Genomic DNA, 13,767 nt, shown 5'->3' with positions numbered 1-13,767 from the left:
TTTACGGGGGAAACGGACCAGGGATAGTTCACCATGCCCCATGGATATACACTAAAAGGACTTTCAGCATTCCCAAAAAAGGTGAAGTAAGACCATCTTACTGCCTAAAACCAGTTGTATCGCTGACATCTGGATATGCGTTATGAAATACCTACAGCGCTGTCCACTATAGCCTAATAACACTACGATGGTAAATATGCATATGTTTTAAACTTTAACTAAAATAGGATTAATTAGATTTTATGTAAATGGTTTGTGTTTTATGCACAAGATAGCCTATTGTTTTGTATTTTATTTCGAAATGGAAAACAAGCCTATATGAAACACTGACTGCATATTTTCAAAACATTTACTTTATATGTATTTTCCATTTGATTTCAATAAGGTAATTTACTTCAAGTGAGCCGTTTCAGACAAATCTATTGGCATTGCGAGTCTCGATTTTCCCTTTTTGCGCAGCGTTTGAAATTCACCTGCGGTTCGTTAAAAATTGGTAATGATGAGGAACTTTTACCTATGCTGCTGTTGGCAGCTGTAACCAACATTTATTTAAATTGTTGGCTATATTGACACATCTGCTCAGGATCCTATTTAAAGATGTTGCCTGTCCGGTGTTTCACCTGGATTAGGGACAGAGTTAGTTATTCACTACCCAGTTTAGAAGCTGGTGATCTGTGTTACACAAGTACAAATGGTTCTATATATTGCCAAATAAGGGTTATTTGGCTTGTAATCATAGTGGAACCCTTTTTGGTGCAATATAGAACCGTTTTTAAAGGTTCAATAAAGAACCATGCTCATACGGTTCTAAATGGAACATGCATGGTGCTATGAAGAACCCTTTCTTACGGTCCTATAAAGAACTATAAAAATGGTTCTATATAGCACAGAAAAAAGGTTCCACAATGATTTGAACCCTTTTTAATGGTTCTTTATAGTATTTGTATTTTGTATTTGTATTTATTATGGATCCCCATTAGCTGCTAACAAGGCAGTTACATACAGTTTAAAATACTACATGACATTACATTTCATAACACCTTACCCAACACATTCAGTGTGTTCCCTCAGGCCACCACTCCCCCACCACATATTTACAATACAACATCCATGTGCACGTGAGTAGAGTTTGTGTCTTATCTGTAAGTGTGTCTGTGCCTGTGTGTGTGGAATAGAGTTCCATATAGCCATGGCTCTATGTAATACTGTGCGCCTCCCATAGTCTATAGGTTCTATAAAAAAAAAAACATTCTCAATCTCAAAGGTTCTACAAATAACCTTATGAAGAGCCATACAGGGTTATTTTTTCTGGTTAGGCAGAAAGAAGATAATTTAGAAACACTGATTTAGTCCACAGTTCATTATCGACAAAATATTATAGTAAAACACAACAGATTGGATAAACTGGAATGACACTCTCACTCAAGGTTGCACAAAAAGAGCTGTGAGCAAACCACACCCCAAAATATTTGAATGAGCTGCCATCCCAACATTTTAATTACTTCCAAAAGAGGAAAGAACCCTTCTCTGAATTGCAAAGAACCATTAAAGGGCTCAATGGGTTCTTTGGGTCAGTATGGTTCCACATTGAACCATCACCCTTCCCAAAGAACCATTGAGGAACACTAGTTTGTCAGCCAGGCTTCTTCTCCTCCTGTCCTGGCAGGGTAAAAATTAGCAGGTTATACTACATCATCAGATAATGTTTTGGACATTTTGGATGACATTTGAGGAAATGATAGCCAGCCAGGTATACAGTCAGTACATGTCCCCATCTCTCTTCTCTACTGTTATAATTAATGTGGTCATATCTGGAGCTCAGTCCCAGAGTCGTCATGCCCATAGGGGGCACAGGGACACATGCCCCCTCAAATTAGCCCAGTTTTTTTTTCTCTGTAATACTACTAGCCACCTAGCAATTACAGTTGAAGTCGGAAGTTTACATACACTTAGGTTGGAGTCACTAAAACTAGTTTTTCAACCACTCCACAAATTTATTTTTAACAAACTATAGTTTTAGCAAGTCGGTTAGGACATCTACTTTGTGCATGACACAAGTACTTTTCCAACAATTGTTTACAGACAGATTATTTCACTTATAATTCACTGTATCACAATTCCAGTGGGTCAGAAGTTTACATACACTAAGTTGACTGTGCCTTTAAACAGCTTGGAAAATTCCAGAAAATGATGTCATGGCTTTAGAAACTTCTGAATGGCTAATTTACATCATTTGAGTCAATTGGAGGTGTACCTGTGGATGTATTTCAAGGCCTACCTTCAAACTCAGTGCCTCTTTGCTTGACATCATGGGAAAATCAAAAGAAATCAGCCAAGACCTCAGAAAGAAAATTGGAGACCTCCACAAGTCTGGTTCATCCTTGGGAGCAATTTCCAAACGCCTGAAGGTACCACGTTCATCTGTACAGACAATAGTATGCAAGTATAAACACCATGGGACCACGCAGCCGTCATACCGCTCAGGAAGGAGACGCGTTCTGTCTCCTAGAGATTAACGTACTTTGGTGCGAAAAGTGCAAATCAATCCCAGAACAACAGCAAAGGACCTTGTGAAGATGCTGGAGGAAACGGGTACAAAAGTATCTATATCCACAGTAAAACGAGTCCTATATCGACATAACCTGAAAGGCCGCTCAGCAAGGAAGAAGCCACTGCTCCAAAACCGCCATTAAATTTCCAGACTACGATTTGCAACTGCACATGGGTACAAAGATTGTACTTTTTGGAGAAATGTGCTCTGGTCTGATGAAACAAAAATATAACTGTTTGCCCATAATGACCATCGTTATGTTTGGAGGAAAAAGGGGGTTCCTTGCAAGCTGAAGAACACCATCCCAACCGTGAAGCACGGGGGTTGCAGCATCATGCTGTGGGGGTGCTTTGCTGCAGGAGGGACTGGTGCACTTCACAGAATAGATGGCATAATGAGGAAGGAAAATGATGTGGATATATTGAAGCAACATCTCAAGACATCAGTCAGGTAGTTAAAGCTTGGTCGCAAATGCGTCTTCCAAATGGACAATGACCCCAAGCATACTTCCAAAGTTGTGGCAAAATGGCTTAAGGACAACAATGTCAAGGTATTGGAGTGGCCATCACAAAGCCCTGACCTCAATCTTATAGAATGTTTATGGGCAGAACTGAAAAAGCGTGTGCGAGCAAGGAGGCCTACAAACCTGACTCAGTTACACCAGCGTTGTCAGGAGGAATGGGCCAAAATTCACCCAACTTATTGTGAGAAGCTTGTGGAAGGCTACCGAAACGTTTGACCCAAGTTAAACAATTTAAAGACAATGCTACCAAATACTAATTGAGTGTATGTAAACTTCTGACCCACTGGGAATGTGATGAAAGAAATAAAAGCTGAAAGAAATAATTATCTCTACACTTATTCTGACATTTCACATTCTTAAAATAAAGTGGTGATCCTAACTGACCTAAGACAGGGAATATTTACTATGATTAAATGTCAGGAATTATGAGAAACTGAGTTTAAATGTATTTTTCCAAGGTGTATGTAAACTTCCGACTTCAACTGTATATGAAGTTGCCTTTAGCTAGCTCAAATAGGTTCCTGATCTCCAAACCTCATAACTAGCTACCAGGAAGCCATTTCAGGCTATCAATCAAGTTCAAGTAGCTAGCTTGCCTAACTAGTTTACATGGCATTCCTGCTGGCAAGGTTGGAAGACGTAAGAAAAGAAAGCAATAACTAAATGTACTGAATAAGACTCACATTCCTTCAACCTTTAACCCAGACTTTAGTAGAGATGCAGAGAAACATATTTTGTTTCTTTAAAAAAATGAACCACCAGTCAGGAGGATACAGACAGCTCAAGAGGTATGCTTAGATATGTAGAAAAATATGCATTTTTTAAAAACGTAGAATTAAGCTTAATGATTATGGCTCTAGATGGCTGGAAAAAGCAGTTTCAGTTGTTTGAAAAATGCTACATTCTTCAACTTCAGGACGGAGGGGGGGGGGGCTAGCCCCCCTCCGGACTATCCCCCAGCCATCCTCATGTACTATGTGCCCCCTCAGAGTTTTGGGGTGCATGACGCCCTTACTCAGCCCCTTCAGCTTTAAATATTGATATTGCTTGTGGTTGCATAGCGTAGATATCATCAGTAATGGGAGGTGGATTGCAAGTACATTTTTACTGCTTGAATACAACTGGAATTAGTTCACTCATGTTTAAATGTGAATCATTGTCTTACATGGGTCGTTCTTGAATTGGGGTGGCATTTGCCTTTGCAACCAAAAAAAAACACGTTAAAATGACAAATAGTTAGACATCAAACATGTTTTTGTTTATATTGAACTGTTTATCGATGATAAAACATAATGCAAGTCCTTTACTGCAAGACTTTATACTTATTAATTGTTTAAAGTACTTAGGGCAAGCAAACTGGCTTGTCCTAGTAGTAATGTGTAGGGTTGTAGTGTTTTGGGGATTTATAGATATCTATTATTTTGAATGCTAGAAAGTGAACAAAAGTATTTAATATGTTGTACAGATCAATAAAAACAAAGAAGGCAATTAAAAAAAAAAATTACTAGTATAATGTGTGTCCGTCGGTTTTATGTCATTGGTGTTAGCGCCTTGAAAATCACTCATTACAAAGATATACAGGGTCCTTCAGTCTTTTCTCCGGTGGCAAACTGTTATCGGAGGAAGGGTCTATATTACATAAAATTATTAGCTAATCACACCCTTTTAGTATGTCATACATTTGAGGATTCCATTCATCATTTGGTGTGTCTAAATCCAAAGTGTCACTTAGTTTTACTCAATTTAAATGAAGGGAGATAACATTGTGAGCAAAATTCTTAATCATATCACTTAAACAAAATATTTTTAAAGTATTGATAAACTTAGAGTTTAACGTTTGTGACCTCCATTTCAGAAAATTCTAATTTACCTAAAATGTCTCATTGGTATTACCATCATTGATGTTACTACTCTTACTAGTGGCACAATGTTATCATAGTGGTCAAAATGATTTCACGTCATTAAGCTACCATATTATTTGGTTTAGAATAGGATGCCCCCAAATATTTATATATATATATATATATATATATATATACAGTGGAGAAAAAAAGTATTTAGTCAGCCACCAATTGTGCAAGTTCTCCCACTTAAAAAGATGAGAGAGGCCTGTAATTTTCATCATAGGTACACGTCAACTATGACAGACAAAATGAGGAAAGAAAATCCAGAAAATCACATTGTAGGATTTTTAATGAATTTATTGGCATATGATGGTGGAAAATAAGTATTTGGTCAATAACAAAAGTTTCTCAATACTTTGTTATATACCCTTTGTTGGCAATGACACAGGTCAAACATTTTCTGTAAGTCTTCACAAGGTTTTCACACACTGTTGCTGGTATTTTGGCCCATTCCTCCATGCATATCTCCTCTAGAGCAGTGATGTTTTGGGGCTGTCGCTGGGCAACACAGACTTTCAACTCCCTCCAAAGATTTTCTATGGGGTTGAGATCTGGAGACTGGCTAGGCCACTCCAGGACCTTGAAATGCTTCTTACGAAGCCACTCCTTCGTTGCCCGGGCGGTGTGTTTGGGATCATTGTCATGCTGAAAGACCCAGCCACGTTTCATCTTCAATGCCCTTGCTGATGGAAGGAGGGTTTCACTCAAAATCTCACGATACATGGCCCCATTCATTCTTTCCTTTACACGGATCAGTCGTCCTGGTCCCTTTGCAGAAAAACAGCCCCAAAGCATGATGTTTCCAACCCCATGCTTCACAGTAGGTATGGTGTTCTTTGGATGCAACTCAGCATTCTTTGTCCTCCAAACATGACGAGTTGAGTTTTTACCAAAAAGTTATATTTTGGTTTCATCTGACCGTATGACATTCTCCCAATCCTCTTCTGGATCATTCAAATGCACTTCAGACGGGCCTGGACATGTACTGGCTTAAGCAGGGGGACACGTCTCGCACTGCAGGATTTGAGTCCCTGGCGGTGTAGTGTGTTACTGATGGTAGGCTTTGTTACTTTGGTCCCAGCTCTCTGCAGGTCATTCACTAGGTCCCCCCGTGTGGTTCTGGGATTTTTGCTCACCGTTCTTGTGATCATTTTGACCCCACGGGGTGAGATCTTGCGTGGAGAGCCCAGATCGAGGGAGATTATCAGTGGTCTTGTATGTCTTCCATTTCCTAATAATTGCTCCCACAGTTGATTTCTTCAAACCAAGCTGCTTACCTATTGCAGATTCAGTCTTCCCAGCCTGGTGCAGGTCTACAATTTTGTTTTTGGTATCCTTTGACAGCTCTTTGGTCTTGGCCATTGTGGAGTTTGGAGTGTGACTGTTTGAGGTTGTGGACCGGTGTCTTTTATACTGATAACAAGTTCAAACAGGTGCCATTAATACAGGTAACGAGTGGAGGACAGAGGAGCCTCTTAAAGAAGAAGTTACAGGTCTGTGAGAGCCAGAAATCTTGCTTGTTTGTAGGTGACCAAATACTTATTTTCCACCATAATTTGCAAATAAATTCAGAAAAAATCCTACAATGGGATTTTCTGGATTTTTTTTTCTCAATTTGTCTGTCATAGTTGACGTGTACCTATGATGAAAATTACAGGCCTCTCTCATCTTTTTAAGTGGGAGAACTTGCACAATTGGTGGCTGACTAAATACTTTTTTTCCCCACTGTAGAAAAATGAAGTAAATTTTTTCTAAAATGCCATGCCCAAATGCCACCTAATACAAGAAGGACCCACATGCTCTTTTGTATCTGGAATGTAGAGAGCATAACAAGTTAAAGATGTCAACTCTCCAATGTATGTTTTAGAGCATAATCGTCATCAACTGCATATATAGGCAAATCAACTTCACTGGAGTATTGTTGCCCCCTCCTGACTAAAACAACTGAATCACAACATTTTGAATTTAAGTAGAACTGATGTTTTTACTGAAGAATCTGCGTCTGTATGTGTGTGTGCATGCATGTGTGTTTTGAGAGAGAGAGAGAGACATATTATGAAATGTAATTCTTTATGTGCCTCTCTCTCTCTCTCTCTCTCTCTCACTCTCTCTCTCATTACTATTGGAGGACTGTGCTGTGCTTCTTGTGAGTGCAGTGGAGCAGAGCTCTGTCCATCACCGTGGCATTTGACAGATTAAACACCTCAATGCCCTCTACAAGTTTGAGTGCGCAGAGCCAGTGATCTCTTTAGCATCACTCACTTCATGACTGTTCATAAGACATTTGGCAGCTTGTCTTTATTCCTAACTCAATTTATTTATTGATCTATTTATTTATCTATTTATTCATTTATGTATGCATCTGTTTTTCTATTTATTTCTCTCTCTGATTATTTCATTCAGCATTTCTTGCCAACTTCAGTACATGCAGTAGAACATTGTTAAATACATTATAAAAAGTTAAGAATGTACAGGTAACTGCCAAAATAAAAGAAACACTTGAGTAAATGAGGGATACAACGTATATTGAAAGCATGTGCTTCCACACAGGTGTGATTCCTGAAGCAATTAACATCCCATCACGCTTAGGGTCATGTATAAAAACGCCCAGTTGCCCATTATTTTGGCTACCATGGCCAGAAGAAGATGTATAATGGGACTTTAAATGAGGGATCTCAAAGGTGCATAGAGGGTTTGAAGTGTGTGTGTGCGCGTCTGCGCGCAGACCTTTCTGGTGGCAGGTACCCCCCTGCTTGAATTTAGTTTTTGACTTTCATAATTAATATCTTGAAATTGGTAACGTACCAATTAGCTCTGTAGTGAATATTTAAAAAAATATTCAGCAAAGGCCTCTTTCTTTCTGCAACAACACACTCTCTCATCATCAAAAATTGTAAGCAAGCTACACTGAACAATAATTTAAATGCAACATGTAAAGTGTTGGTCCCATGCTTCATGAGCGGAAATAAAAGATCCCAAACATTTTCCATTCGCAAAAAAAGCTTATTTCACAATTGTTTTACATCCTTGTTAGTGAGCATTTCTCCTTTGCCAAGATAATCGATCCACCTGACAGGTGTGGCATATCAAGAAGATAATTAAACAGCATTATCATTACACAGGTGCACATTGTGCTGGGGACAATAAAAGGCAACTCTGAAATGTGCAGTTTTGTCACACAACACAATGCCACAGATGTCTCAAGTTTTGAGGGAGCCTGCAAGTGGCATGCTGACTGCAGCAATGACCACCAGATCTGTTGCCAGAGAATTGAATGTTCATTTCTCTACCATAAGCCGCCTTTTACGTCGTTTTAGAGAATTTGGCAGTACGTCCAACCAGCCTCACAACCACAGACCACATGTAACCACGCCAGCCCAGGACCTCCACATCCGGCTTCTTCACCAGCGGGATCGTCTGAGACCAGCCACCCGGACAGCTGATGAAACTGTGGATTTGCACAATCGAAGAATTTCTACACAAACTGTCAGAAAACGTCTCAGGGAAGTTAATCTGCATGCTCATCGCCCTCACCAGGGTCTTGACCTAACTGCAGTTCGGCGTCGTAACCGACTTCAGTGGGCAACGGCTCACCTTCAATGGCCACTGTCACGCTGGAGAAGTCTGCTCTTCATGGATGAATCCCGGTTTCAACTGTACCGGGCTGATGGCAGAAAGCTTGTATGGCGTCGTGTGGGCGAGCTGATGTCAACAGAGTGCCCCATGGTAGCGGTGGGGTTATGGTATGGGCAGGCATAAGCTAAGGACATCGAACACAATTGCATTTTATCGATGGCAATTTGAATGCACAGAGATACCGTGACGAGATCCTGAGGCCCATTGTCGTGACCATTTATCCACCGCCATCACCTCATGTTTCAGCATGATAATGCACAGCCCCTGGAAGCTGAAAATGTCCCAGTTCTTCCATGGACTGCTACTCACCAGACATGTCAACCATTGAGCATGTTTGGGATGCTCTGGATCAACGTGTACAACAGCGTGCTCCAGTTCCCGCCAATATCCAGCAACTTCACACAGCCATTGAAGAGGAGTGGGACAACATTCCACAGGTCACAATCAACAGCCTGATCAACTCTGTGCGAAGGAGATGTGTCGCGTTGCATGAGGCAAATGGTGGTCACACCAGATACTGACTGTTTTTCTGATCCAGGCCCCTAACTTTTTTTTAAAGGTATCTGTGACCAACAGATATGTATGCCCAGTCATGTGAAATCCATTGATTAAGTTCTAATTAATTTATTTCAATTGTCTGATTTCCTTATATGAACTGTAACTCAGTAAAATCAAAAAAATTGTTGCATGTTGCATTAATATTTTTGTTCAGTGTTGTTACAGTGCCTCCTATAGACATGATTGACATCGGGAGAAGAGGGTGGGCTATCAGCTGATCATTTTTGTTGATGATTGATGCAAATCTGCTCTTTAGCTAGCTCGATTACTTTTACTGATTGTGATTTACCTCTCTATGTCTTTCTGCCTCTCTCTGCTGCACGTATCAGACAACTAGACCGAATATTGATGATGTAGGGTAAATCAAGTGTTATCAAGTGTTAATCAAATGGTATGCTGCTGTGGCAGTACTGTTGATACTTAAACTGGGTAGCTATCTACACGCACTTGACCGGTGACCACATCTCTCAAGCCATGAATGTTTGGATACCGGGCACGCATTCTCTGTATAGGGCATACTGGGAAAAAGGCACAGGATGGGATGGGGTGGGGGGTGGCAAACGTTATGACGACTTGCGGGCAGTGAATTGATACAACAACAAAAAAACGCAGCGACATTTGTGGGTTACTGAGTTAAAGCAATTCTGCATGCAAGTGTGGGCCAAAATTCCCCCACAGCGACATGAGAGACTAATCAACAACAACAGGAAGTGTTTGGTTGGAGTCATTGCAGCTAAAGGTGGCACAACCAGTTATTGAGTGTAAGGGGGCAATTACTTTTTTACACAGGGGCATTGGGTGTTGCATAAATTTGTTAATGAAATAAATGAAATGAGTATGTAATTGTTGTGTTATTTGTTCACTCAGGTTCCCTTTATCTAATATTAGGTTTTGGTTGAAGATCTGATAACATTCAGTATCAAAAATATGCAAAAGTAGAGACAAGAAAGGGGGCAAATACTTTTTCACAGCACTGTACATTGAAAATGCACAACTCTACACAATAATGTGTCCATTGTTCCATTATTATATGGCCACAATTGGATTAAACTTACAATGCTTCATGGAGATTTTCATCGACACTTCTACCTGCGATTCATTTGTACAACTATGTTACAGATCACAATTACCAGCTGTTTCATGACGTAATTACAGCTGTAAGGAAACTGTAATTTAAAGCGTTACATTCTTTTTACAAGAGCATGATTCAATGTTCACTGTTTTATATAACATGCACTGCAGTACATGTCTGGTGAGGAATATGAAATAAATGTGTCTATCAGACTTATTACCATGCACTAGTCTGTCAACATGATATCATTGAAAAGCATCAGTCTGGTAAGCTTTTGTTAAAAGATATGCTTCACGAGATGTGATGTATAAGTCAATTCATTGCATTCAATGCGAAACGATAAAGTACTCAAATTGTTGAGTCTGTTCTCTCTAATTTACAATGCTTCAGGTTGTATTTGAGGGATACAAATTGAAGTCTTCATTTCTGTTTATTTAGAGGGAAAGCATGCATTCTAAGATCATCCCACTGATTTCTCTATTTGTCTCTTTGAAAATAGGCCTCTGGATCCAAATGTCAATTCCAACGGAGGCAGCATCAGTCTGGGCCCAGCCGTGTGTGACGTGAGAGAGAGAAACAACGAGAGAAAGAGAGAGAGAGAGGAAGAGAAGGAGGAAGAGGAGGGGGGGATCTCTCTGATGATAACCCTGAGTATACCTTACATGGCTCTCTGGTAGCCACCATTTTAAATTTGCCCTTACAGTGCACCGCGGCGGCTGACTGACAGTGAAAATGTGATGAGCTTTGCTATCGTCCCCGTAGCAAGCTAGTGAGTGTGGATGGTGCCTGGCGAAGGAGGCACATTGCTTAATGAGACCATTGCTCTTGTGTTGGGAGGCTTAGGACAGGCAATTACTGAGGAATTACCACCAGAGGCCTCCTCCAGCACTGCTGCTGCTGCGCTCCACCACTGCTTACTGCTGGAGCAGGGAACTAAGCACCCACAGCTGGTTACATAACTTTTTTTTTCTGATGGATTTTTACTATTTTTGTTCTTCCTTTTTTCCTTTTTTCAAATTTGCTACTGGTTGTTGTGATTGTCATTTGTCGTTCTTTTAAGACAGCTCGATCAGTTCTGACCTATCGTTTATAATGGAGCTACATCCATCGCGTGTGTGGAATAAGGACTGGGCCTCTTTCCTCAGGCCGTGGATACCCATACTGCTGGGCCTGCACATGCAGTTCTCCCGGGCGTCTGGCTCAAGCTGCCCAGAGGAGTGCCGCTGTGACAGGACCTTTGTTTACTGCAACGAGAGGAGCCTGACCTCGGTGCCTCTAGGGATCGGAGAGGGCTACAAGACCCTCTATTTCCACAACAACCAGATCAACAATGCCGGCTTCCCCTTGGAGCTTCACCACGTCGCCTCCGTGGAGACTGTCTATCTCTATGGTAACCAGCTGGATGAGTTTCCCATAAACCTGCCCAAGAACATGCGGGTACTGCACCTGCAGGAGAACAACATCCAGACCATCTCCAGGGCTGCGCTGGCTCAGCTGTTGTGGCTGGAGGAGCTCCACCTGGACGACAACTCCATCTCCACAGTTGGGGTGGAAGAGGGGGCGTTCAGGGAGGCCGTCAGCCTCAAGATGCTCTTCCTTACCAAGAACCACCTGAGCAGTGTCCCTATTGGTCTCCCGGAGGACCTCAAAGAGTTGCGATTGGACGAGAACCGTATTGCAGTGATCACTGAGGAGGCGTTCAGGAATGTGACGAGGTTAGAGCGCCTCCTGCTGGACGGGAACCTGCTGACGGACGAGGGCGTGACCCCTGGAACCTTCCAGGACCTGGTGACACTCCGGGAGCTGTCACTGGCGCGGAACTCCCTCACCTACCCGCCCCCGCTTCTCCCAGGGAATGTTCTGGTGAAGCTGAACTTTCAGGATAATCAGATGAATGAGATCCCTGTGACGGCCTTCGCGGGGCTGAGAAAGCTGGAGAGGCTGGATATTTCCAACAACCAGCTGCAGTCCCTGACACAAGGGGTCTTTGATGGCCTCGTCAGTCTCAGACAGCTCACTGTTCGGAACAACCTTTGGCTGTGTGACTGCAGCATTAACTGGGTCATACTGTGGTTAAAGTCTCTGCCAGCCTCCCTCAACGTGCGCGGCTTCATGTGCCAGAAGCCCGAAACTGTCCGGGGCATGGTAATCAGAGAGCTGAACACCGAGCTGATCCAGTGCCCTCGCAGCACCACGGCTGCCCCGTTGCCCACCCACTTGCCCCCCACCTCGCCAGGCCTCACCACCCGCTTCCCTCCATCCTCCACAGGATACCCCTCAGACACGGAGTCTCTCTCTCCCCCATCCAGGCTCCCCTCCTCACCCACACATCACCCCCCTCTCCTCCCCTCCTCCCCTCCCAGAGATGGGGAACAGAGGACTAACTTGCCGCCCCTGGACCCTGAGCGGGAGACCCTGCAGATAAAGTTCACCATACTCAATGGTTCAGCCATCCACGTCAGCTGGGTGGCCTCCTTCCCTGTCACAGCCTACAAGGTCACATGGGCCAAGATGGGTCCCAGCCTGTCGGGAGACACAGTTAGGGAGAGGATGGTGGGAGGGGAGCACCGGGGCATACGGTTGGTCAACCTCAAGCCGAAGTCCACCTACCGGATCTGTGTCATCCCCTTAGACGCGTTCAATAATTACCGGCCCAAGGATGATACAGTGTGTTCAGAGGCTGTGACTAAGCCGGTCTCCTATGGCCAAGGTAATAATACAGGGCCACCGGGGCCGGAGCAGGCCACCCAGCAGGACCCCAGCTCTCCCTTCCTTCTGGCTGGCCTTATTGGAGGGGCCGTGATCGTAGTCCTGGTGTTTCTCCTTAGCATATTCTGCTGGTACATGCACAAGAAGGGCCGGTCGTCCTCGGCCAAGTGGAAATACAATAAGGGCAGGAGAAAAGACGACTACTGCGAGGCAGGAACCAAAAAGGATAACTCTATACTGGAAATGACTGAGACCAGCTTCCAGATAGCGTCCCTAAACAACGAGCAGCTCCTCAAGGGAGACTACCGCATACAGCCCATTTATACCCCTAATGGGGGCATTGGCTTCAGAGACTGCCCTCTGGGGAGCAATAGCACAGTATACTGCAAGAACCATGTTCAAGCAGAAGCAGACTTTTGCTGTACATGATGGTTTTTCATAGCAGAGCATTATAGAACCCCCTTTGTATTAACAAATACACTTAACTACATTCAGTACACTGAACAGTATATTTCAAAGACCTCTGTGTCTGCAATGTAATTTATACACCGGCTGGACTATAATGTTGAATTCAGCTACCTTTTATATTCCCTTAGTAAAGAATGCTAATTGATTTATAAGTTATTGGTTTTTCTCAGTTCTGTGCAGTCAGATTTTTTACAATCAGAGCTTTCTCTCATCACCTTATATTTTGAGCTCCATAAAGATTGGGCCATTTGGAAGATATTTGATGTTCTACTCATTGCTATAAAAATAGCCTAGCCAGTAATGAGTCTAACATGCACAATGTCCATAACAGATATAGCTACATACC

The 13,767-nt window shown here is 42.5% G+C and overlaps 1 protein-coding gene across 1 annotated transcript; it reads left to right on the top strand.

The window, feature by feature from the left end:
* Window positions 1-11,336: 11,336 nt before the first annotated feature.
* Window positions 11,337-13,382, top strand: LOC311145810 (leucine-rich repeat transmembrane protein FLRT2; the record flags this gene model as incomplete). The annotated part of the gene is made up of 1 exon (XM_084182125.1): window positions 11,337-13,382. The coding sequence occupies one exon, from the start codon at window positions 11,337-11,339 to the stop codon at window positions 13,380-13,382; it is 2,046 nt and encodes a 681-aa protein (XP_084038251.1).
* Window positions 13,383-13,767: the final 385 nt, after the last annotated feature.

This window comes from Coregonus lavaretus (assembly GCF_964263955.1).
Source record: "Coregonus lavaretus genome assembly, chromosome: 18".
Classification (NCBI taxonomy): domain Eukaryota; kingdom Metazoa; phylum Chordata; class Actinopteri; order Salmoniformes; family Salmonidae; genus Coregonus; species Coregonus lavaretus.
The sequence above is the reverse complement of the archived record's forward strand: the minus strand, read 5'-3'. Positions and strand labels throughout refer to the sequence as shown.